We start from the raw sequence: 22,994 nt of genomic DNA, 5'->3' as shown, positions 1-22,994 counted from the left end.
TTGCCACGTCCGTAACGATGAACGCTGTAAAAATAAATAGATGAAAACTGTTCCAAAACAGACAATTTTTTGGTCACCTTGCCCCATAAAGTGTAATAATGAATGATCAAAAAATCCTATGTACCCAAAAATGGTACCAATTAAAACCTTAACACTTTCTGCAAAAAACAAGCCCCTGCACAAGACGATCGGCAGAAAAATAAAAAACATATGGCGTTCAGAAAACCAATCCAGCAAAATCTGCCTTCCAAAAACCGTATGGCATTCCTTTCCTTCTGCGCCCTGCCGTGTGCCCGTACAGCAGTTTACGACCACATATGGGGTGTTTATGTAAACCGCGGAATCAGGGTAATAAATGTTGAGTTTTGTTTGGCGGTTAACCCTCAATGTGTTAAAGAAAAAAATGTAATAAAATGGAAAATCTGCCAAAAAAGTGAAATTTTGAAATTTAATCTCCATTTACCTTTAATTCTTGTGGAACACCTAAAGGGTTAACAAAGTTTTTAAAATCAGTTTTGAGTAACTTGAGGGGTGTAGTTTCTACAATGGGGTCATTTATGGGGGTTTCCACTATGTAAGCTCCACAAAGTGACTTCAGACCTGAACTGGTCCTTAAAAAGTGGGTTTTGGAAATTTTCTTAAAAATTTTAAGAATTGCTTCTAAACTTCTAAGCCTTCTAACGTCCTAAAAAAATAAAATGACATTTTCAAAATGATGCCAACATAAAGTAGACATATGGGGAATGTTAAGTAATAAATATTTTATTAGGTATCACTTTCTGTTTTAGAAGCAGAGAAATTGAAATTTGGAAAATTGTGAATTTTTTAAAATTTTGGGTACATTTTGGATTTTTTCATAAATAAAGGTGAAATATATTGACTCAAATATATGGACTATCATGAAGTACAATGTGTCACGAGAAAACAATCTCAGAATGGCTTGGATAAGTAAAAAGTGTTCCAAAGCTATTACCACATAAAGTGACGCATGTCAGATTTGTAAATTTTGACCTGGACACTGGGGCACCAATGACCCTTGGTCATGAAAGGGTTAAAGAACGTTTTTACAGCTTCTGCTTCTCTGCCTGCAGGAAGAAAATGATCGTTACAAACACGCTGCCGGCTTGGGATGTTTGTTGGAGGTGACAGGTTCCCTTTAAACATACAGTACTTGTCTTTACATTACAGCCCCATGATCAAACTATGACCCAGTAAGTATTGCATATTCATCTTGGTGCCAGAGGTGAAAGAATCCCTTCTTGATGCAATGTGTTACAGGCACTGGAAAAACTTTGCTACAAAAAACATTGATAAAACCTTTGCAGTAAACTTTGTTCTAAGAAGCACTTTAATTCTACAGGTCGATAAAACACAAGCCTTAAGGGAGTCTGTCAGCCAGAAAATCGGTTGTAAACCGGGCCCCGTGCCTAGTAGAGCTTGCTCATCATACTATAACAGTACCTTTAATGCTCTCATCCATTGCTGCATTGCTGAGAAAACATATTTAACCCATATGTAAATGAGCTGTTAAGTGCACCACACCTAATCTTGTACCTGCGCTATTCATTACAAGTTTAGCGCATGCACGGAGGTATAACATTTCAGGGCCAGACGAGATGTAGCTACAGTAACTGGCCCTGTCAATCATCCATGAGAGGGAGAAGCTGACAGAGCAAAGCTAGGGTGCACTGAGGGACTCAGGCTTTCTGAAACTGAACAGTCCCTTTAAGAGTCTGTGGCCAAAGACATTCCTTCTAGATTACTAATTTCAATAGTTAAAGGGGTTGTGCAGTGGAGTACTTTTGCTAACCTACCCTCAGGATAGATCATCAATATCAGATCAGAAGTGTTCCGATTCCGGGCCGATTAGCTTTTTAAAGGAGTTGTGGCACTTGTGCGAACGCTTCTTCCTCTTCAAAGTTCATCCGTGCATCATACAACTGCTCACTCCCAATCAACGGGGCGAGCAAGTGCGAGGAGCAAGTGTAATTACCCAGCACTGCCGCTACAAAGGAGACGAGCACGTGCGAACTTTGAAAAGGAAGCAGCACTCGCACATGTGCCGCAACCTGTTTAAAAACATCTGATCGTGGGGGTGCCAGAAGTTGGACCTCAGCCAATCTGATATTGATGACCTATCTAGAGGACAAGTCTTCAATAATATTCCACAGCAAAATCCCTTTTATCACTTAATATATGTTAAGCTTTTTCAAACTAAACCCCCCTACTATAAAAAAAAAACTGAGATAACTGAAGTCGGAGTTAAAGTCAGTTTTGGGTGGCTGGAGTCAGAGTGTGAAAAATAAAGAAGTCCGAGTTCGGCTTACCAACTCCACAGTCCTACCTTGAACTGACCAAGCAGTATCAAATATTATATAGTTCAGCAATCAGTATTATATGCAAATAAACAAGCACAATAATCCACCTAGCATTGAGACTTCCCACTAAGTAGCTGCATTTCCAGTGGACCAAGTTACACATCCATTGGCACGTTGTCGATGTCCAGACTACAGTGACCACCACAATTTAATGCTATGCTAACTATGCTTAGAACAGTCATTTTATTCTCAAACAATCCATTGCTAGATGAACTCAATGCTGACATTACAGAGAAAGTTACATTGGCTTAAACCATATATGCACAGAAGGGACCATCCAAGATAATCCAGATAAAGCCCAGACTTTTATAGTAAATTCATAGAAATGATTAACAATTCAGAATGAAACATGTTTCTGTCATGTGGACTTTAAATTCTTTGGAACTGTTGCATGTTTTAATTGTGAATTTAATAATTAAATATTTTAATAATTAATTCTGGATTTTATTTATCTCTTATAAATTGATCCAATGTTTGAACTCTTTCAGCTCCTCTTTGTACACAGCGTATATACACTCACCTAAAGAATTATTAGGAACACCTGTTCTATTTCTCATTAATGCAATTATCTAGTCAACCAATCACATGGCAGTTGCTTCAATGCATTTAGGGGTGTGCTCCTGGTCAACATAATCTCCTGAACTCCAAACTGAATGTCAGAATGGGAAAGAAAGGTGATTTAAGCAATTTTGAGCGTGGCATGGTTGTTGGTGCCAGACGGGCCGGTCTGAGTATTTCACAATCTGCTCAGTTACTGGGATTTTCACGCACAACCATTTCTAGGGTTTACAAAGAATGGTGTGAAAAGGGAAAAACATCCAGTATGCGGCAGTCCTGTGGGCAAAAATACCTTGTGGATGCTAGAGGTCAGAGGAGAATGGGCCGACTGATTCAAGCTGATAGAAGAGCAACGTTGACTGAAATAACCACTCGTTACAACCAAGGTATGCAGCAAAGCATTTGTGAAGCCACAACACGCACAACCTTGAGGCGGATGGGCTACAACAGCAGAAGACCCCACCGGGTACCACTCCTCTCCACTACAAATAGGAAAAAGAGGCTACAATTTGCACGAGCTCCCCAAAATTGGACTGTTGAAGACTGGAAAAATGTTGCCTGGTCTGATGAGTCTTGATTTCTGTTGAGACATTCAAATGGTAGAGTCCGAATTTGGCGTAAACAGAATGAGAACATGTATCCATCATGCCTTGTTACCACTGTGCAGGCTGGTGGTGGTGGTGTAATGGTGTGGGGGATGTTTTCTGGCCACACTTTAGGCCCCTTAGTGCCAATTGGGCATCGTTTAAATGCCACGGGCTACCTGAGCATTGTTTCTGACCATGTCCATCCCTTCATGACCACCATGTACCCATCCTCTGATGGCTACTTCCAGCAGGATAATGCACCATGTCACAAAGCTCGAATCATTTCAAATTGGTTTCTTGAACATGACAATGAGTTCACTGTACTAAAATGGCCCCCACAGTCACCAGATCTCAACCCAATAGAGCATCTTTGGGATGTGGTGGAACGAGAGCTTCGTGCCCTGGATGTGCATCCCTCAAATCTCCATCAACTGCAAGATGCTATCCTATCAATTCACCTTGTTGAATCAATGCCACGAAGAATTAATGCAGTTCTGAAGGCAAAAGGGGGTCCAACACCGTATTAGTATGGTGTTCCTAATAATTCTTTAGGTGAGTGTACTAGTGCATCTCAAATTGGAATATCATCAAAAAGTATTTATTTCAGTAATTCAATTAAAAAAGTGAAACTCATATTTGTAGATTCATTACACACAGGAGCGATCTATGTATTTTAATGTTGATGATTATGGCTTAGAGATAATAAAAACCCAAAAGTCAGTATCTCAGAAAATTAATAGTGTAAGACCAATTAAAAAATCATTTTTAAAACAGAAATGTTGGCCTACTGAGGAATCTGTACAGTATATGCACTCAGTACTTTGTCGGGGCTTCTTTAGCAGGAATTACTGCATCAATGCGGCATGGCCTGGAGGCGATCAGCCTGTGGCACTGCTGAGGTGTTATGGAAATTCAAGTTACTTTGAGGGTGGCCTTCAGCTGGTCTGCATTGTTGGGTCTGGTGTCTCTCAACTTCCTCTTGACAATACCCCATAGATTCTCTGTGGGGTTTAGGTCAGGCGAGTTTGCTGCCAATCAAGCACAGTAATCCTGTGGTCATTAAACCAGGTATTGGTACTGTTGGCAGAGTTGGGAGGTGCCAAGTCCTGTCAGAAAATGAAGTCAGCATCTCCATAAAGCTTGACAGCAGAGGGAAGCATGAAGTGCTCTAAAATTTCCTGGTAGATGACTGTTCCGACTTTGGACTTGAAATAACACAGTGGACCAGGGTTGCCACGATTCCAAAATTTTGATTCAATTTCGATACCATAAAGAAAGTATTGCGATACTCAATACCATTCGAAAAAAATAGAACACCAAAAAGCTGCGTGCATTCCGCATTTTATGGAATGTCTGGCCCATAATCGAACAGTTCGATCTTATTTTTTGGGGGGACAAGAGGACTAAAAAAAATGGCGAATCGCACAGTTTTTTTTTTTTTTTTTTCTGTTATGGCGTTCATCGCATAGGACATATTTTTTTATATTTTAATAGTGGACTTTTTGGATTTTATATGTAAAATTGCGAAAGGGGTGATTTATACTTAATATTTTGGTGTTTTTTTTAAAACTTTTTATTTAATAACTATTTCCCCCCTTAGGGACTAGAACCTGGGATCTTTTAATCCCTTGTCCTATTCACCCTAATATAGATCTATTAGGGTGAATAGGACTTCACACTCTCCCTTCTGCCCTGTGCATAGAACACACAGCAGCAGGGAGCTTACCATTGCAGCCAGGGCTTCAGTAGCGTCCTGGCTGCCATGGTAACCGATCAGAGCCCCAGGATTACACTGCTGGGGCTCCGATCGGAACTGCCACTGCATCACCAATGAAAAGGGCAGAGGGGACCCTGTGGCCACTGCCACCAATGATTATAATACTGGGGTGGGGGGGCTCACTGCGCTACCAATGACTTAAATACTGGGGTGTGGGGGGGAGGGCGCACTGCACCACCAATGTTTTTAATGGTGGGGGGGGCGCACTGTGCCACCAATGAAGATAATTAACGTTTAATACAGATATAGAAGGCGGCACCCGGCCTCTATGACAGGGAGATGCGATCAGCAGCAGTTAGCCCCTCAGGTGCCGCAGCTGAGGGGTTAACTGCTGCTGATCGCAGCTCCCTGTCATAGAGGTCGGGTGCCGGCCATGTGATTCTGCCGCCGGCACCCGCCTCCTGTATTAAACGTTAATTATCTTCATTGGTGGCGCAGTGGCCACAGCCCCTCCCCTCTTTCACCCCTCTCTCCTCTCATTGGTGGCAGCAGTGGCACAGAGGGGAGGGAGGGAACAAGGCGCGCGCTGAAAGCAGCGCATACCATGTTCTGTGATACTAGGCTGCGCTACTGCAAAAGGCAAATCCCGGTATATAATCAATACCGGTTCAAAAGAATCGATTGGGTATCGATAATTCGATACCCGGCGCAACCCTACAGTGGACCAATGCCAACAGATGACATGGCTCCACAAAGCATCACTGACTGTGGAAACTTCAAACTGGACCTCAATCAACTTGGATTGAGTGCCTCTCCACTCTTCCTCCAGACTCTTGGACCGTGATTTCCAAATGAAAAGCTAAATTTATTTACATCTGAAAACAGGACTTTGGACCTCTGAGTTACAGTCCAGTCCCTTTTCTCCTTAGCCCAGGTAAGACGCTTCTGATGTTGTCTTTGGGTCAAGAGTGTCTTGACACAAGGAATGCTACAGTTGTAGCCCATGTTCTAGATACCCACTACTATTTATTTAGAGTGCCCCACTACTATTTATTCACTCATTTATTTGCATTTTGTCAGACTGGGTGTTGTCTGTCAGTGTGAGCACCTCTGAGAGATCCCCTCCCACTCTAGTGCGACATATCTCTACATTTATTCATGTTCTAGATACGTCTGTGTGTGGTGGCTCTTGAAGCACTGACTCCAGCCGCAGTCCAATCCTTGTGAATCTCCCCCAAATTCTTCAATGGCCTTTTCTTGACAATCCTTTCAAAGCTGTGGTTATCCCTGTTTGTGCACCTTTTTCTACCACACTATTTCCTTCCCCTCAACTTTCCATTAATATGCTTGGATACAGAACTCTGAACAGCCAGCTACTTCAGCAGTGACTTTTGTGGCTTAGCCTCCTTGTGGAGGGTGTCAAAGACTGTCTTCTGGACAACTCAACAGTCTTCCTCATGATCGTGTAGCCTACTAAACCTAGCCTTACTGAGATGCATGTACAAAGCTTGTAAGCTGATTTGGGGAACCAGCTGGGCAAATCGGAGTGGCAACTGATTTGTGGACAGACAAGATAAACCTCTTACACCTTACTCATGCTCTTTGCCTACTCAGTCCCTGGATGCCCTTCCATCTGCCTCTCTTACCCCTCTCCTAGAGATGTTTTGCATCTGGTGGGACTGCCCAAGGGCCTGACAACTGCAGATAAGGTCCATCGTTTCAAGATTCATTATGTATCAGAAGCTTAAAGACCAGTGTTGTATTACAATAGGGCATAACTTTTATTATTGTGGTTTGCATTGTCTTCTTGCTTTGTAACTTGTTCTTAAAAGGAAACGTGCCACCAAAAAGTTTATGCCAGTTAAAACCAGAAACCATCTCTTTTTATTTTCTGATTACAGATTTTGTAGATATATTTCCTGAACATTATTATGAAGGCAGCCATCTTGCCTGAGCTGTTCTTAACAGCATTTAGAAAGCATTAAAAATTGCTTTATGGCGGCCCCATGGGCCATAGACACAATGGTCAGGAGGGGACCTAATTGACTTCTATGGAAGAGTTTTCTGGGTATGCTCTGTGACCTGGGCAGAGGTCATTGTTAAAGTCTATCTATTCTTTCCTTGTACAATCACCATTCAATTGTGAACGGTGGATCCTGTCTTATCTGCCATTCTAATTCTGCCTGTAATGATATCACTAGGGGTGAGTGTTCGGATTGCTGTATCCAAACCGGATTCTTTAAAAAAAACTTTGTTAAGAATATCAGCTCCGTCCTACTGTAAAATGTATTGCCTCCGCGGAGGTCTTTCCAAAGTTTCAGCAAATATTGCAAGACTTACTTTGTCTCACCTCTATTACGTCACTTTGTTTATCTGCATAAATAACTGTACCAAAATACTAAGCCAAACTCGGCTTCTTATGACACATTTCCTTTAAACTTTTATAAAAATTAAGTTGGTTACGTAAACGGGTACACAGACACATGCCTATCTGAGCGAAAGCTCCTGCTTTTCTCTTTATTAGAATTGTGATTAAATTTAAAGGGGCTTCCCACAAGAACACGGTAGCCATCCTCATGTGTGACCACCAATCCTAGCCATCCTCATGTGTGACCACCAATCCATTCACTTCTATGGGACTGTCAGATATAAAGCTGGGAGCTATCTCCATCAGTCCCAAAGAAGTGTATGGAGTGGAGGGCACGCAAGCATACCACTGCTCCTTTCCCACTGGGACTTCTGGCAGCTCCGTTTTTGGGGATCCCAGTGGGGTGGACCCCTGTCGATTAGAAACTTCCTCTTCCCTTATTTTTGGTTCTTCGTTTCTCCTTTTTCTTCATCGATTTCCCTTCCACTTCTCTGTGTGTCTCACATTTAATCTTGATCTCTCTTTTTCTTAGGATTTTCTTTTTGACAATTAATTACTTCGTTCAGGGTCACACTGGCCACCAAGGTACCAGGGAATCCCCCTGTGGGCCATGAATCACCATTAGGAGCTGAGTTTGGAGTCATCTATTTGTCACTAGTCATATATAAATGTTTATTAAATCTTACGGGTGATATGCCCATATGCATCATGATGGCATTCAATTAAGGCTCCATTCACACGTCCGCAATTTCGTTCCGCAATTGGACCATTCATTTCTATGGGGCAGCATATCATGCTGCCCGGACACGGAATTGCGGACCCGCACTTTCGGGTCCGTAAAATGCGGAACGCACATTGCTGCTGTCCGTGTTTTGCGGATCCGCAAAATACATTGCGGACGTGTGAATGGAGCCTACTTGTGGACATGACATCTTCTATGTAGGTGGCTGGGAACTCTCAGTACTGTCTCCACTGGTGGTCCCAAGGAACTCCAATTCAACCCAAGTCAGGAACTACATTGAGTAGAATTGGAACAATATAATAAGACATCCATGAGGTCACAGGCAAGCAATATGGCTCGAGTACCATAATGTTACACAGGAAGGAATATGCAGCACAGCCAGCAAAGAAGTCTGTTTGAAAAGCATGCCACAAGTGTGAATGTGCACAATGATGTCATCACTATCATTTGCCAGGGCAGGGAACATGGAGACTGAGGGGCAGCGGGATTTGCAGAGATTAATTTAGGAGACAACTCATATCAGGCACCAGATGTGATACATGCAATCCCTCGGTGGTTACTGACATTATTTGGTTAAGTTCTCCTGCTGCCTTCTACTTGCTTTTAAAATCTAAATTTTCAATATACAGGGTGGGCCATTTATATGGATACACCTTAATAAAATGGGAACGGTTGGTGATATTAACTTCCTGTTTGTGGCACATTAGTATATGTGAGGGGGGAAACTTTTCAAGATGGGTGGTGACCATGGCGGCCATTTTGAAGTCGGCCATTTTGAATCCAACTTTTGTTTTTTCAATAGGAAGAGGGTCATGTGACACAAACTTATTGGGAATGTCACAAGAAAAACAATGGTGTGCTTGGTTTTAACGTAACTTTATTCTTTCATGAGTTATTTACAAGTTTCTCTTTGTTTACAGCCATTGACATGTCGCCAAGGTTAACACGTGAGGAGCGGATAGAAATTGTGTTGATGTCTGGTGAACGCAGTAACCGGGTCATTGCAGCAGATTTCAATGCAAGACACCCTACGAGACCACCCATCTCCCATGCTACAGTTAGCAAACTGCTTGCTAAGTTTCGTAAAACTGGTTCAGTGTTGGATTTGCCAAAATGTGGACGCATGAAATCTGTCTCTAATGAAGAAACCTCAGTGGCTGTCCTAGCTTCATTCAGCAAGAGCCCACAGCGTAGCACTCGCCTCATGTCACTGGAGAGTGGCATTAGTCGAACATCCCTTCGGCGGATATTAGGTACTCACAAATGGCACCCTTACAAACTCCAGCTACGGCAGCATCTCAACGAGGATGACCTAGATCGGCGCACTGAATTTGCAGAATGGGCAAAACAAAAATTGGAACAGGACCCTCAGTTTACGCAGAAGATTTTGTTCAGTGATGAGGCAAACTTTTATGTGAATGGTGAAGTTAACAAACAAAACCACCGCTATTGGTCTGACACTAACCCACATTGGATAGATCCCTCCAAGACTGTTGGAACAAAAAAATTGATGGTATGGTGTGGTATATGGGGTACAAAGATAGTGGGGCCATTCTTCATCAATGGAAACCTCAAGGCCACTGGATATGCAAAATTGCTACATGATGATGTGTTTCCCTCTTTATGCACTGAAGCTGGCACGTTCCCTGAGTTTTTCCAGCAAGATGGTGCACCACCACATTATGGGTGTCAAGTCCGAGCATTCCTAGATGAACAGTTTCCTTGAAAGTGGATTGGTCGTCGTGGGCCAGTTGAATGGCCCCCAAGGTCTCCCGATCTGACCCCCTTAGACTTTTATCTTTGGGGTCTGAAGGCAATTGTCTATGCTGTGAAGATACGAGATGTGCAGCACCTGAAACTACGGATACTGGAAGCCTGTGCTAGCATTTCTCCTGCGGTGTTGCTATCAGTGTGTAAAGAGTGGGAGAAGAGGGTTGCATTGACAATCCAACACAATGGGCAGCACATTGAACACATTTTATAAGTGGTCAGAAACTTGTAAATAACTCATGAAAGAATAAAGTTACGTTAAAACCAAGCACACCATTGTTTTTCTTGTGAAATTCCCAATAAGTTTGATGTGTCACATGACCCAATAAGTAATAAGAGGGGTAACGTACTTTGCCCCATGGGGCTATATTCATCGATACATCATTACTACGCTATGCATGGTAGCGCGGTCTAGCTCATAGACTAATATCATTCTAGATCCCCATAGGACATTATACTTTGACTCGGATTGCCTCTTCCTATTGAAAAAACAAAAGTTGGATTCAAAATGGCCGACTTCAAAATGGCCGCCATGGTCACCACCCTTCTTGAAAAGTTTCCCCCCCTCACATATACTAATGTGCCACAAACAGGAAGTTAATATCACAAACCATTCCCATTTTATTAAGGTGTATCCATATAAATGGCCCACCCTGTATACACACACACACACACACACACAGTCAGGTCCATAAATATTGGGACATCGACACGATTCTAAGATTTTTGGCTCTATACACCACCACAATGGATTTGAAATGAAACAAACAAGATGTGCTTTAACTGCAGACTGTCAGCTTTAATTTGAGGGGTTTTATATCCAAATCAGGTGAACGGTGTAGGAATTACAACAGTTTGCATATGTGCCTCCTCGCCATGGGGGTGGGCAGAATTGTTTTGAAATCTGGAAAACACTTTAAGCTGCATAACTTTCCATTACATGTGATTTACATAAACTGTACTCCAGGACTAGACACAATGCTCTTATTTGTTTTATTTTTATTTTATTAATTTATATCACTTCCATATTCCACAGCACCGTACAAAGAGTGCCATCATGCACATAATACCCACCCTGTGGGTGGAGGTGGAGAGAAGTCCTTGCCCCTTGGACCCTTACTGCCTGGAGTTGTGGATTATTGCACAGTCCGGAGTTTAGGACCCAACATACCATCAGTCGATCTGTTCCCCAACGAGCCGCGTGTATCACGTTGTGTGCCGCCGGGTCACGTGGGACGCCGCGTATCAGACCTAGAGACCACACGGGACGCCGAGGTGAGTCCGGGCGGCGAAGCAAGGACTTCTCTCCACCTCAACCTAGCATAATAAGAGGGGTAACGTACTTTGCCCCATGGGGCTATATTCATCGATACATCATTACTACGCTATGCATGGTAGCGTGGTCTAGCTCATAGACTAATATCATTCTAGATCCCCATAGGACATTATACTTTGACTCGGATTGCCCACCTAGGATCAAGTCCACAGTTCGCATCAGCGGTTATCACACTGCTTGTTTTGTGCCGTTCAGGCTTTTTATGCCCAAGTGGGCACATTTGCATTGCATTATTTTATGTATGTATATTTTTATGCCAATTTTTATATTAAATGTGGTCATTGTCACCTGATATTGGTGGTCCCAGATAATGGAGTGCCCTCCTATTGTTTAAATTTTTTCACTTTTCTCTCTGGATGGGGTGGATCTGTGGAGTGAGCACCTGGTCTTTTGGGAGTGTTTGGGGTGAGCCGTTGTTCTTTTATCTAAAATTATTGATCTGCTACCAATATTGGATGAACCTCTTGGTATATCTACTATGACAAAAGAGTTACTATAAAAGGATCACACTCTACTGTATCGGCTTCATCTATATCATTTAATGTTTTTGTGTCGTTAAAAGATAAAATCAACAGTATCCCCCATAACAGTGACCGTTACAGCACCCGCCCCTTTAACAGTGAACTCCACAGTCCCCCACCCCTTAAGGCCTCTTGCACACAAACTTATTTTCATTCTGTGTCCGTTCCGTTGCATTCTCCGCGTGCATTCAGTTTTTCTGTATATCTGTTCCGCTAAAAGACAGAACTTGTCCTATTCTTGTCCGCATTACGGACAAGGATAGTACTGTTCTATTAGGGGTCAACTGTTCCGTTCCGCAAAATACGGAATGCACACGGATGTCTTCCATATTTTTTGCGGACTGCAAAATACATAAGGTCATGTGCAAGAGGCCCAACACTGACCCCCCCCCCCCCCCACAGTGCCCCGCCACTTTAAAATGGGACCTTCACAGCAGCCCACCCCTTTAACAGCGAGTTTCACAGCACCCCACTCCTTTGACAGTGACCTCCTCAGGGGCCCGCCCCCTTTCAGTGACCTCCACAGTACCCTGTCCACTTAAGAGTAACATCCACAGTGAACGCCTCTTTAACAGTGACCGCCACAGTGCCCTGCCCCTTTAATGTTAGGGCTAACAATTTTTATAATGATAGGCTATGGTGGAGACTAAGGACCTGTGAGCTTTTATTGGCTGATAAGGGACATGTGACCGTGTGTATGGCAGTTGGGCTATGAAGAGAAAGACTTGCAGGCTTCTATTGGCTAATGCAGGTCATTTTTTGGGAATATCTCAGGAACGGTACGTCCTAGAGAGCCGAGACCCCCACAGGATTTCTTTCCAGGTAGCAAGGGATGTGTATACCAAGTTTCGTTGAAATCGATGGTTGCGTTTTTGAGTGATTGCAGAACATACATACATCCTTTATATAATTATATATTATATATATATATATATATATATATATATATATATTACACACAGTTGCAAGAAAAAGTATGTGAACCCTTTGGAATGATATGGATTTCTGCACAAATTGGTCATAAAATGTGATCTGATCTTCATCTAAGTCACAACAATAGACAATCACAGTCTGCTTAAACTAATAACACACAAAGAATTAAATGTTACCATGTTTTTATTGAACACACCATGTAAACATTCACAGTGCAGGTGGAAAAAGTATGTGAACCCCTAGACTAATGACATCTCCAAGAGCTAATTGGAGTGAGGTGTCAGCCAACTGGAGTCCAATCAATGAGATGAGATTGGAGGTGTTGGTTACAGCTGCCCTGCCCTATAAAAAACACACACCAGTTCTGGGTTTGCTTTTCACAAGAAGCATTGCCTGATGTGAATGATGCCTTGCACAAAAGAGCTATCAGAAGACCTACAATTAAGAATTGTTGACTTGCATAAAGCTGGAAAGGGTTATAAAAGTATCTCCAAAAGCCTTGCTGTTCATCAGTCCATGGTAAGACAAATTGTCTATAAATGGAGAAAGTTCAGCACTGCTGCTACTCTCCCTAGGAGTGGCTGTCTTGTAAAGATGACTGCAAGAGCACAGCGCAGACTGCTCAATGAGGTGAAGAAGAATCCTAGAGTGTCAGCTAAAGACTTACAAAAGTCTCGGGCATATGCTAACATCCCTGTTAGCGAATCTATGATACATAAAACACTAAACAAGAATGGATTTCATGGGAGTATACCACAGAGGAAGCCACTGCTGTCCAAAAAAAACATTGCTGCACGTTTACAATTTGCACAAGAGCACCTGGATGTTCCACAGCAGTACTGGCAAAATATTCTGTGGATAGATGAAACCAAAGTTGAGTTGTTTGGAAGAAACACACAACACTATGTGTGGAGAAAAAGAGGCACAGCACACCAACATCAAAACCTCATCCCAACTGTGAAGTATGGTGGTGGGGGTATCATGGTTTATGGCTGCTTTGCCGCGTCAAGGCCTGGACGGATCGCTATCATCAAAGGAAAAATAAATTCCCAAGTTTATCAAGACATTTTGCAGGAGAACTTAAGGCAATCTGTCCACCAGCTGAAGCTCAACAGAAGATGGGGGTTGCAACAGGACAACGACCCAAAGCATAGAAGTAAATCAACAACAGAATGGCTTAAACAGAAGAAAATACGCCTTCTGGAGTGGCCCAGTCAGAGTCCTGACCTCAACCCGATTGAGATGCTGTGGCAGGACCTCAAGAAAGTGATTCACACCAGACATCCCAAGAATATTGCTGAACTGAAAGAGTTCTGTAAAGAGGAATGGTCAAGAATTACTCCTGACTGTTGTGCACGTCTGATCTGCAACTACAGGAAACGTTTGGTTGAAGTTATTGCTGCCAAAGGAGGTTCAACCAGTTATTAAATCCAAGGGTTCACATACTTTTTCCACCTGCACTGTGAATGTTTACATGGTGTGTTCAATAAAAACATGGTAACATTTAATTCTTTGTGTGTTATTAGTTTAAGCAGACTGTGATTGTCTATTGTTGTGACTTAGATGAAGATCAGATCACATTTTATGACCAATTTGTGCAGAAATCCATATCATTCCAAAGGGTTCACATACTTTTTCTTGCAACTGTATATAATATAGAGAGAGAGAGAGAGAGTGGACACAACGTATTTTATAATAGCAAGGGCTCTGCTGTGATATTAGTATATTGTATAGTAAATAATTTATTCAGAGAATTGTATCCAGATTTGGGTGTGCCTACTATGTTCCATTTTTTTATTTTGCATTCGTTAGACCTGGAACAAGTTATTAGCAGTGCACCCCTATCAGCATATCACATATCAGCAATAAACGGTCAGCCACTGACTCTTTTTTCCCGTAGCTGAGATGGAAGTCCCTGGGTCACAGGTCAAGGTCTCCAAGATAAGAATCAGTACATTTGTCGCCTCTAAATCAATAAATCAATCTTCAACTAAGATCAGATAGTGAAATGGAAGAGTGCTCCTCGTGTGCCCGTTCTTCTGTGCCAGGGCCCGCAGATGCCCTCCAACTCTATTCCTGTATGTAGACAGCTTCAGAGTACCTATGACGACAGAAACAGATCTGTGGACACACGCTTCAAAGCTAGTTTTTACTGTACACGTGGCATTAGGAGGGGTGAGGATGAGCTCCGCTCCTTGTGCGTTTTATAGAACATGACTGAATCCTCCTAATCTTTTTTGGTGTAGCCACTGGTACTCTGAAACTATACTCTGATCATGGCGCAAAAGAACAGGCTCATGAGGATCACTTTCATTTCTGATCTTAGTGGGCTCTTTGAGGGAGAATGTTATGATGGTGGTCCCTTTTCTAAGGCACGGGGAGCCCGGGCCTATCCTCAGGATACTTTGTCAATATTAGATCGATGGGGTTTAACACCCTCCACCCCCACTGTCAGCTGCAGCACCAGACCTTACGATATCCTTGTCCGTAATGTGGACAATAATAACATGTTCTATTTTTTTGCAGAATGGAATGCACACAGAGTCATTTCAGTTTTTTTGTGGCCCTATTGAAGTGAATGGTTTCACACAAGGGCAACAAAAATATATATATATATATGTTTTTGTGCATGAGCCCATATCCTGAGGAAAGGTCATAAATATCTGTAACCTAAACAGCCCCTTTAAGTAACAGGAGCTTTGCAGATGAGGCTTCTGGTGTCATGCGCTTACACTGGCAACAGTACCCGCTGATCAGTGACTATTACTTCTGATGGAGACAAGGCAGCATACACACAGTATTAGGGAACAGAACGGGTTCTGCACAGGACCTTCATCTATTATCCAGAGTGGAGAGCCTCTAAAAAGTGTGCCCTTTGTTCTGGACAATCTTTTTTTTTATCCAGACATCCCATTCATTTCACATGGCACTGTCTACTTGTCTCCTAGAATGTCAATGTTTTTCCCCCACAGATCACAGTTGATCATTGAGGGTCCCAGATCAACTCTCGTCATCACTGAGGAACTTTCCCAACAAATGTGGATTGTCCTAAGGGTATTCCCAACATTTATGGAATATACATTATGGGGGACATTCGCCAGGCTTGATTTACCCTGTGCAGCCGGAGAATGCGCCCAATTTATGCCAAGGCCCAGGCCTCGTCATAGATTTTGCTCACCCCCATGTGCCAGGCAAAAATCTGTGGCAGCCTCCTAGCTGTTATACATTTCTGTCTTCATTCAGGTCAGACAATTAGCGTGATTGAAGATAAATGTGCCGGGCTCGCTTGCCCCAGTCCCTCCTTATCGTTTTCGGAAAGTGGCGAGGACCGTGTAGAAACGGCACCTGCAAATAAAATTTGTCGCAGTGGCGGTTCGAAAGACAGGGTTTGTGACTTTTTTTTGTGCCAGAAAAGGAGTGTGTGGGGAATGAGAAATTCCCCTCTATTTGACACCAACACTGGGACATGTGCCTACCCGGTGAGGCAGGTGAAGAATGAACAGATCGGAGGCTGTGCATAGCTGTCTTCACTCACTTCTATGGGAATTAGGGTCCATTCACACGGCCGCAGTTCTGGGTCCGCATCAGTTCCGCAATTTTGCGGAATGGCTGTGGAGCCATTAATTTCAACGGGGCCGCCAAAGATGAGGACAGCACACGGTGCGAACAAGAATAGGCATTTCTATCATAGGGCCAGCCATGTGCTGTCCGCAAAATGCGGAACGCACACCGCCGGTATCCGTGTTTTGCGTATCCACAAATTGTGGACCACAAAACACTCACGGACGTGTTATTGGACCCTTACAGAAACAGTCAAGTATGTGTATTCTACTGTTTCCATGTCTCCCATAGATCTGATGGCCATGCGTGGCCACCTCTCCATGCACTCTGCACCCTGATTCAGTAGCCACCTCACCTGGAGGGACGGGGGACCCCTGTTCTTCAAATAGGTATGTACTGAGATATCTCCCTTTAAATATTTCTGACTTTAGTTCTTGGTTTCTTGGAGAAAGTATGAATTAAAAACAGCTTAAAGCGGGCATCTTAAATCAAAGACTTCAGCAGAATAATGCTGGCAGGTAGAATAAGCTCTTTATGGCTAATCTCAGCTCAGGAATAAGGAGATTACACATGAGGCATTGTACACATAGCATATGTCTAGGGAACCACTGCATGTTCAGCTTCCATATATTGCTTTTTAATATTAGTAATATGAGGCTAAGGCTACTTTCACACTGGCGTTTTGGCTTTTTGTTTCTGCGATCCGTTCAGGGCTCTCACAAGCGGTCCATAACGGATCAGTTTTGCCCTAATGCATTCTGAATGGAAAAGGATCCGCTCACAATGCATCAGTTTGCCTCCGATCAGTCGCCATTCCGCTCTGGAGGCGGACACCAAAACGCTGCCTGCAGCGTTTTTCTGTCCGCCATGTGGTGTGGAGCAAGACGGATCCATACAATGTAAGTCAATGGGGACGGATCCGATTTCTCCGACAATAGAAAACGGATCCGTCCCCCATTGACTTTCAATGGTGTTCAAGACGGATCCGTCATGGCTATAGAAGACATAATACAACCGGATCCGTTCATGACGGATGCATGCGGTTGTATTATTGTAACGGAAGCATTTTTGCAGATTCACGACGGATCCGCAAAAAACGCTAGTGTGAAAGTGAAAATATCATTATATTGTAGTAAGTAAAGCTATGTTTGGGCCATTACTTAGCAATGAGTTACAGTGCCAGGGGGTACACTGGCTGAGGCAGCATACAGATACCCACCCCCAGAACGGTCATTATGTCACCTGTGACATACCGTATTTCCATAATGAGCTACATGGTATTAAAGGGGTATGTAACAAATGTATGATGCCCTGGAACCTTCACCCATCTCCAAAATGTGTGTCTGCCAACCTCCAACCCACCTGTTGGGGCAGCCTCTGGCCCCGCATCCAGTATTATGAATAAACTGTATATTCAGATTTTATGGATCCCATACGAGTTAACCTGGACTGTTAAAATGTTCTAGATATTGTGCTGCACATAGTAACTGGCCAGCACTGTTGTAATCTGTATATGCACATTGTATGGACAGGGGCAGACTGGGAACTTAAAGCGGCCCTGGAAACAATACTAAAAGTGGCCCCATTTAGTAGTCGGGTCCAAATTGATGGAAGGCAGGGCCAGCAATAGTATATTGTGGCACATTATACCACCCCGACAGAGCCAAATACCACAGTCCATCACAAAACGCATACCCCAAAACTTCCACTGGCCGGCTGTAAAGAGGGCCCAGGCGGCCCCCTGGGCATCAGCCCACCGGGAAATTTCCCTGTAAGGTCTATGGCCAATCTGCCTCTGGTAACTGACCAGCACTGCTTTAATCTATATATCCAGATTGTATGGATTTTACAGTAACCGACACCACTGCTGTAATCTGCAAATCCAGATTGTATGGATCACATAGTAAGGCCTCATGCACACGACTGTATGTATTTTGCGGTCCGCAAAAAACGGATCCTCAAAAAATATGGATGACGTCCGTGTGCATTCCGTATTTTGTGGAACAGAGCAGCTGGCCCCTGATAGAACAGTGTTTTCCTTGTCCGTAATGTGGACAATAATAGGACATGCTCTATTTTTTTGCGGAACGGAAATACGGAAACAGAATGCACACGGAGTAACTTCCATTTTTTTTGCGGACCCATTGAAATGAATGGTTCCGTATATGGTCCACAAAAGAAAACTAAATGGACACAGAAAGAATATACGTTCATGTGCATGAGCCCTAGCTGACCAGCACTGCTGTAATCTGTATATCAAGATTGAATGAACCTCGTAGAAACTCGCCAGTACTTCCATAATCTGTATACACTGATATGCCAGTATGAACAGTAGAAAAGGACATGTTGTTTGTGGTCATGTTTGATTTGGGGTCTTCCACACTTACCCTCCTTCACTTTCTGCTTCCTCAGAACTAGGGTATTCACCTGACGTCTTTGTGGTCTCGCTTTTCTTTCTTTTAAGGCTCCTGTGCTGGGGGCTGACTTTCCTCCCATCATTCTTGCCTCTTAGCTCATCCTTAATTTGCTCTTCTAATTTAGGAATGGTTTCTTTTAAAAATTTCACTTCCTCCTTGAGTTCCTCAACACTTTTCAACAGGCTCCCAAGTTTCTCCAGGATTTGCAGTTGACGACCCTGAAGAACCACGACAGCACCTTGGCCTTGGTTGTCCTGAACTTGGTTCTCTGTAGCAGATGACCAGTTCTCGGGCAAGCCGAGAAAGTAGCCATGTTTTCCATATCTTCTCCAGCACAGCAAGGCGATGCTAACTCCAGCAGCTCCTGTAAGGACTCCTAGAAGCAAGCTCCTGTTCTCCGAGTGAACGTTCCTCATATTAACAAAGCACGAGCTGAACCAACACTGCTGATATTCTGTAATGACTGATCGGCAGGCAGCAGAGGATGACAAAGTTCAAATTGGAAGGCTACATTCTTCCTTTGCTAGATTATTTACCCAGATTTCTACGATAACGTTCTCCTGGTGAAGGCTGCCATCAAGAACGCAATGGTCGTAGAATGACCATGAGTCCCAGTTTTACAAAACACATCTCACTCTCCAAAGGTCCAAGGTCACCGTCAATGATTTCTGTAAGCCTGCCAAAGAGAAGAGTTGTTAAGTAACCAGGGAAAGATTATCAAACAGACACAGAAGCCAATGACAAATATACAACATATGTATATCGTAAACCCGTTATTGGTGGAATATAGCGGAAAATGTCCTGTGGTTAATTACTGAGCATGGAGAATCTGATGCCATTCCGAAAGTTAGGCCACTATCACGCGTCAGTGAATCGTGGACATGTGCTGTCCATGTTCTCCACAGACTGAGCTCGTATCCATTGACTAACCCTTTCAATACCTAGTGATTTTCCATTTTTTACTCCCAGCCCTCCCAAAGCCACAATTTTTTTCATTTACATAGCCACATGAGGGCTTGTTTTTTGCGGGACAATATGAACTGTCTAATTGCACCATTTACTCTCGCATACATGTGGTGAGAAGCGGGAAATAATTTAAAGTGAGGTGGAATTATAAAAAATAAAAAAAAATATTTATTCTCTGGGTCAGTACAATATTACATATGTATAGTTTTTCTTGCGTTTAAATACAGAAAAAAAAAAAAAACTTTGGGAAAAAATGTTTTCTTTGCATTGCCATATTCTGACTCCCACCCATAACTTTTTTATTTTTATGTGTACGAAGCTGTGAGAGCTAATTTTTGCCGATATGCACTTTTCAATGATATCATTCTGGGATGTGTATGACTTTTTGATCACTTGCTATTAAATTTTTTGTGGGAGGTAAAGTGACAAAAAAAAAAAAAAGCTAATTCGGGCAAATGGGGGGGGGGGGGGGGGCATTATAATAATAACCCCCTTAAAGAGGACCTTTCACTTGTATAAACTATGTGAACTGAGTATGCTGCCATATAGAGCGGCGCCCGGGGATCTCACTGCACTTACTATTATCCCCGGGCGCCGCTCCGTTCTCCCGCTATAGGCTCCGGTACCTTTGCTTTTTAAGTTATAGTAGGCGGTGTCTTCCCTTGTCCTGTGGGCGTCTCCTTCTCCTAGGCTGCAGCGCTGGCCAATCGCAGCGCACAGCTCACAGCCTGGGAGGTTTTTTTCTCCCAGGCTGTGAGCTGTGCGCTGCGATTGGCCAGCGCTGCAGCCTAGGAGAAGGAGACGCCCACAGGACAAGGGAAGACACCGCCTACTATAACTTACAGAGCGAAGGTACCGGAGGGCATAACGGGAGAACGGAGCGGCGCCCGGGGATAATAGTAAGTGCAGTGTGATCCCCGGGCGCCGCTCTATATGGCAGCATACTCAGTTCACATAGTTTATACAGGTGAAAGGTCCTCTTTAAATAACCCCTTTAAGACCAGCGTTTTAGATGCTGGTCTTAATAACCCCTGCGCTGGATCCGCTGAAGTCATGTAGACGCGGCAGCCGCTACATAACTTCAGCGTATCCACCGCCGGTCTAAGGCTACTTTCACACGCATGGTCCGGCAGGCTGTTCAGATGGGGGAACAGCCTGCCGGATCCATGCTAGTGTTAGCCCACCATGCCACCGGACGTCCTCTCCGGCCCCATTCACTATAATGGAGGACAGCCAGAGGTCCGGCCGCAGCACGGCGAACATGCCACGAGGCGTGTGGACAAAAACTACAGGCTTAGAAAATGATAAATGAGACAGCCCTAGCGGCCCGACCCCTTCCCGGTCCACACCCCACACCCTTTTTTAGACCTAGCGTGAGTGGGGAAAAGTCGCAGATTGTGGTGCAAATAACCTTTGCGCTGTTATCTGCAACAGATATACGGCGGAAAACTGGCATATATATATCAGTTAGTAAATGACCCCTATGTTCCTTTGCTTATACAGCGCTGATATATTCCACAGCGCTTTACAGACATTTTCATTGCTTGATGCCCCTAGTGGAGCTCACAATTGTCTTTACTGCGTGGGAGGAAGTCAACAGTTTTGTTTTTTTCCGTCCTGCATAACGGAAACCAGAAGGATCCGTTATGCTTGCCCATAGACTTCTATTATGACGGATCAAAACAGAATCCCTCTTAAAGGCCTCTTTCACACGGGCGTTGCGGGAAAATGTGCGGGTGCGTTACGGGAACACCCGCAATTTTTCTGCGCGAGTGCAAAACATTGTAATGCGTTTTGCACTCACGTGAGAAGAATCGCGCATGTTTGGTACCCAAACCCGAACTCCTTCATAGAAGTTCGGGCTTGGATTAGGTGTTCTGTAGATTGTATTATTTCCCCTTATAACATAGTTATAAAGGGAAAATAATAGCATTCTGAATAAGGAATGCTTAGTAAAACATCGCTGGAGGGGTTAAAAAAAATAAAAAATAATTTAAACTCACCTTAGTCCACTGGATCGCGATGCCCGGCATCTCCTTCTGTCTCCTTTACTGAACAGGACCTGTGGTGAGCATTCATTACAGGTCAAGGACCTGTGGTGACATCACTCCGGTCATCACATGATCCAACACCATGGTAAAAGATCATGTGATGCAGGGATGCTCAACCTGCGGCCCTCCAGCTGTTGTGAAACTACAACTCCCACCATGCCCTGCTGTATGCTGATAGCTGTAAGGGATTGCTGGGAGTTGTAGTTTTGCAACAGCTGGAGGGCCGCAGGTTGAGCATGCCTGATGTGATGGATCATGTGATGACCGAAGTGACGTCACCACAGGTCCTTGACCTATAAAGAATGCTCACCACAGGTCCTGTTCAGTAAAGGAGACAGAAGGAGATGCCGGGCATCGCGATCAAGTGGACTAAGGGGAGTTAAATTTTTTTTTTTTAACCCCTCCAGCGCTATTTTACTATGCATTTTGCATTCAGAATGCTATTATTTTCCCTTATAACCATGTTATAAGGGAAAATAATAATGATCGGGTCTCCATCCCGATCGTCTCCTAGCAACCGTGCATGAAAATCGCACCACATCCGCACTTGCTTGCGGATGCTTGCGATTTTCACGCAACCCCATTCATTTCTATGGGGCCTGCGTTGCGTGAAAAATGCAGAATATAGAACATGCTGCGATTTTCACGCAACGCACAAGTGATGCGTGAAAATCACCGCTCATGTGAACAGCCCCATAGAAATGAATGGGTCGGTATTCAGTGCGGGTGCAATGCGTTCAACTCACGCATCGCATCCGCGCGGAATACTCGCCCGTGTGAAAGGGGCCAAAGGCTTCCGTTTTGCATTTAGTCTGGACACTCCGTTATATTCCGTTAAAAACTGAACCTATAACGGAATGGCATAACGCTAGTGCGAACCCACCCTAAGTAGTACATTATTTCATAACATTTGTGGCTTTTTTTTTTTTGCTGTTGGATAACCCCTATAAAAAGTGTATGTCAGCCGCAAAGCGGTATAAGGGGTATTCTAGGATTTTAATATTGACGACCAATTCTCATGACAGAACATCAATATCTGATCTGTCGGAGTCCAGCACTCTGCCCCCCGCCAATCAGCTGTATCAGGGT

The 22,994-nt window shown here is 43.6% G+C and overlaps 1 protein-coding gene across 2 annotated transcripts in view; it reads right to left on the bottom strand.

Annotated features, from left to right (window-relative positions):
• Positions 1 to 22,994, bottom strand: part of RMDN2 (regulator of microtubule dynamics 2) — a 124,977-nt gene that overhangs the window by 90,219 nt on the left and 11,764 nt on the right. For both annotated transcript variants that reach the window (XM_040429612.1, XM_040429611.1), the window contains exon 2: positions 18,859 to 19,564. In XM_040429612.1, coding sequence (XP_040285546.1) covers positions 18,859 to 19,304 — 446 coding nt within the window. In that variant the 5' untranslated portion in view covers positions 19,305 to 19,564. The remainder of the gene's footprint in view (positions 1 to 18,858; positions 19,565 to 22,994) is intronic.

This window comes from Bufo bufo, chromosome 4 (genome assembly GCF_905171765.1).
Source record: "Bufo bufo chromosome 4, aBufBuf1.1, whole genome shotgun sequence".
NCBI classification, from domain to species: Eukaryota; Metazoa; Chordata; class Amphibia; order Anura; family Bufonidae; genus Bufo; species Bufo bufo.
Note: the sequence above shows the minus strand (reverse complement) of the source record. Positions and strands in the feature narration are given on the sequence as shown.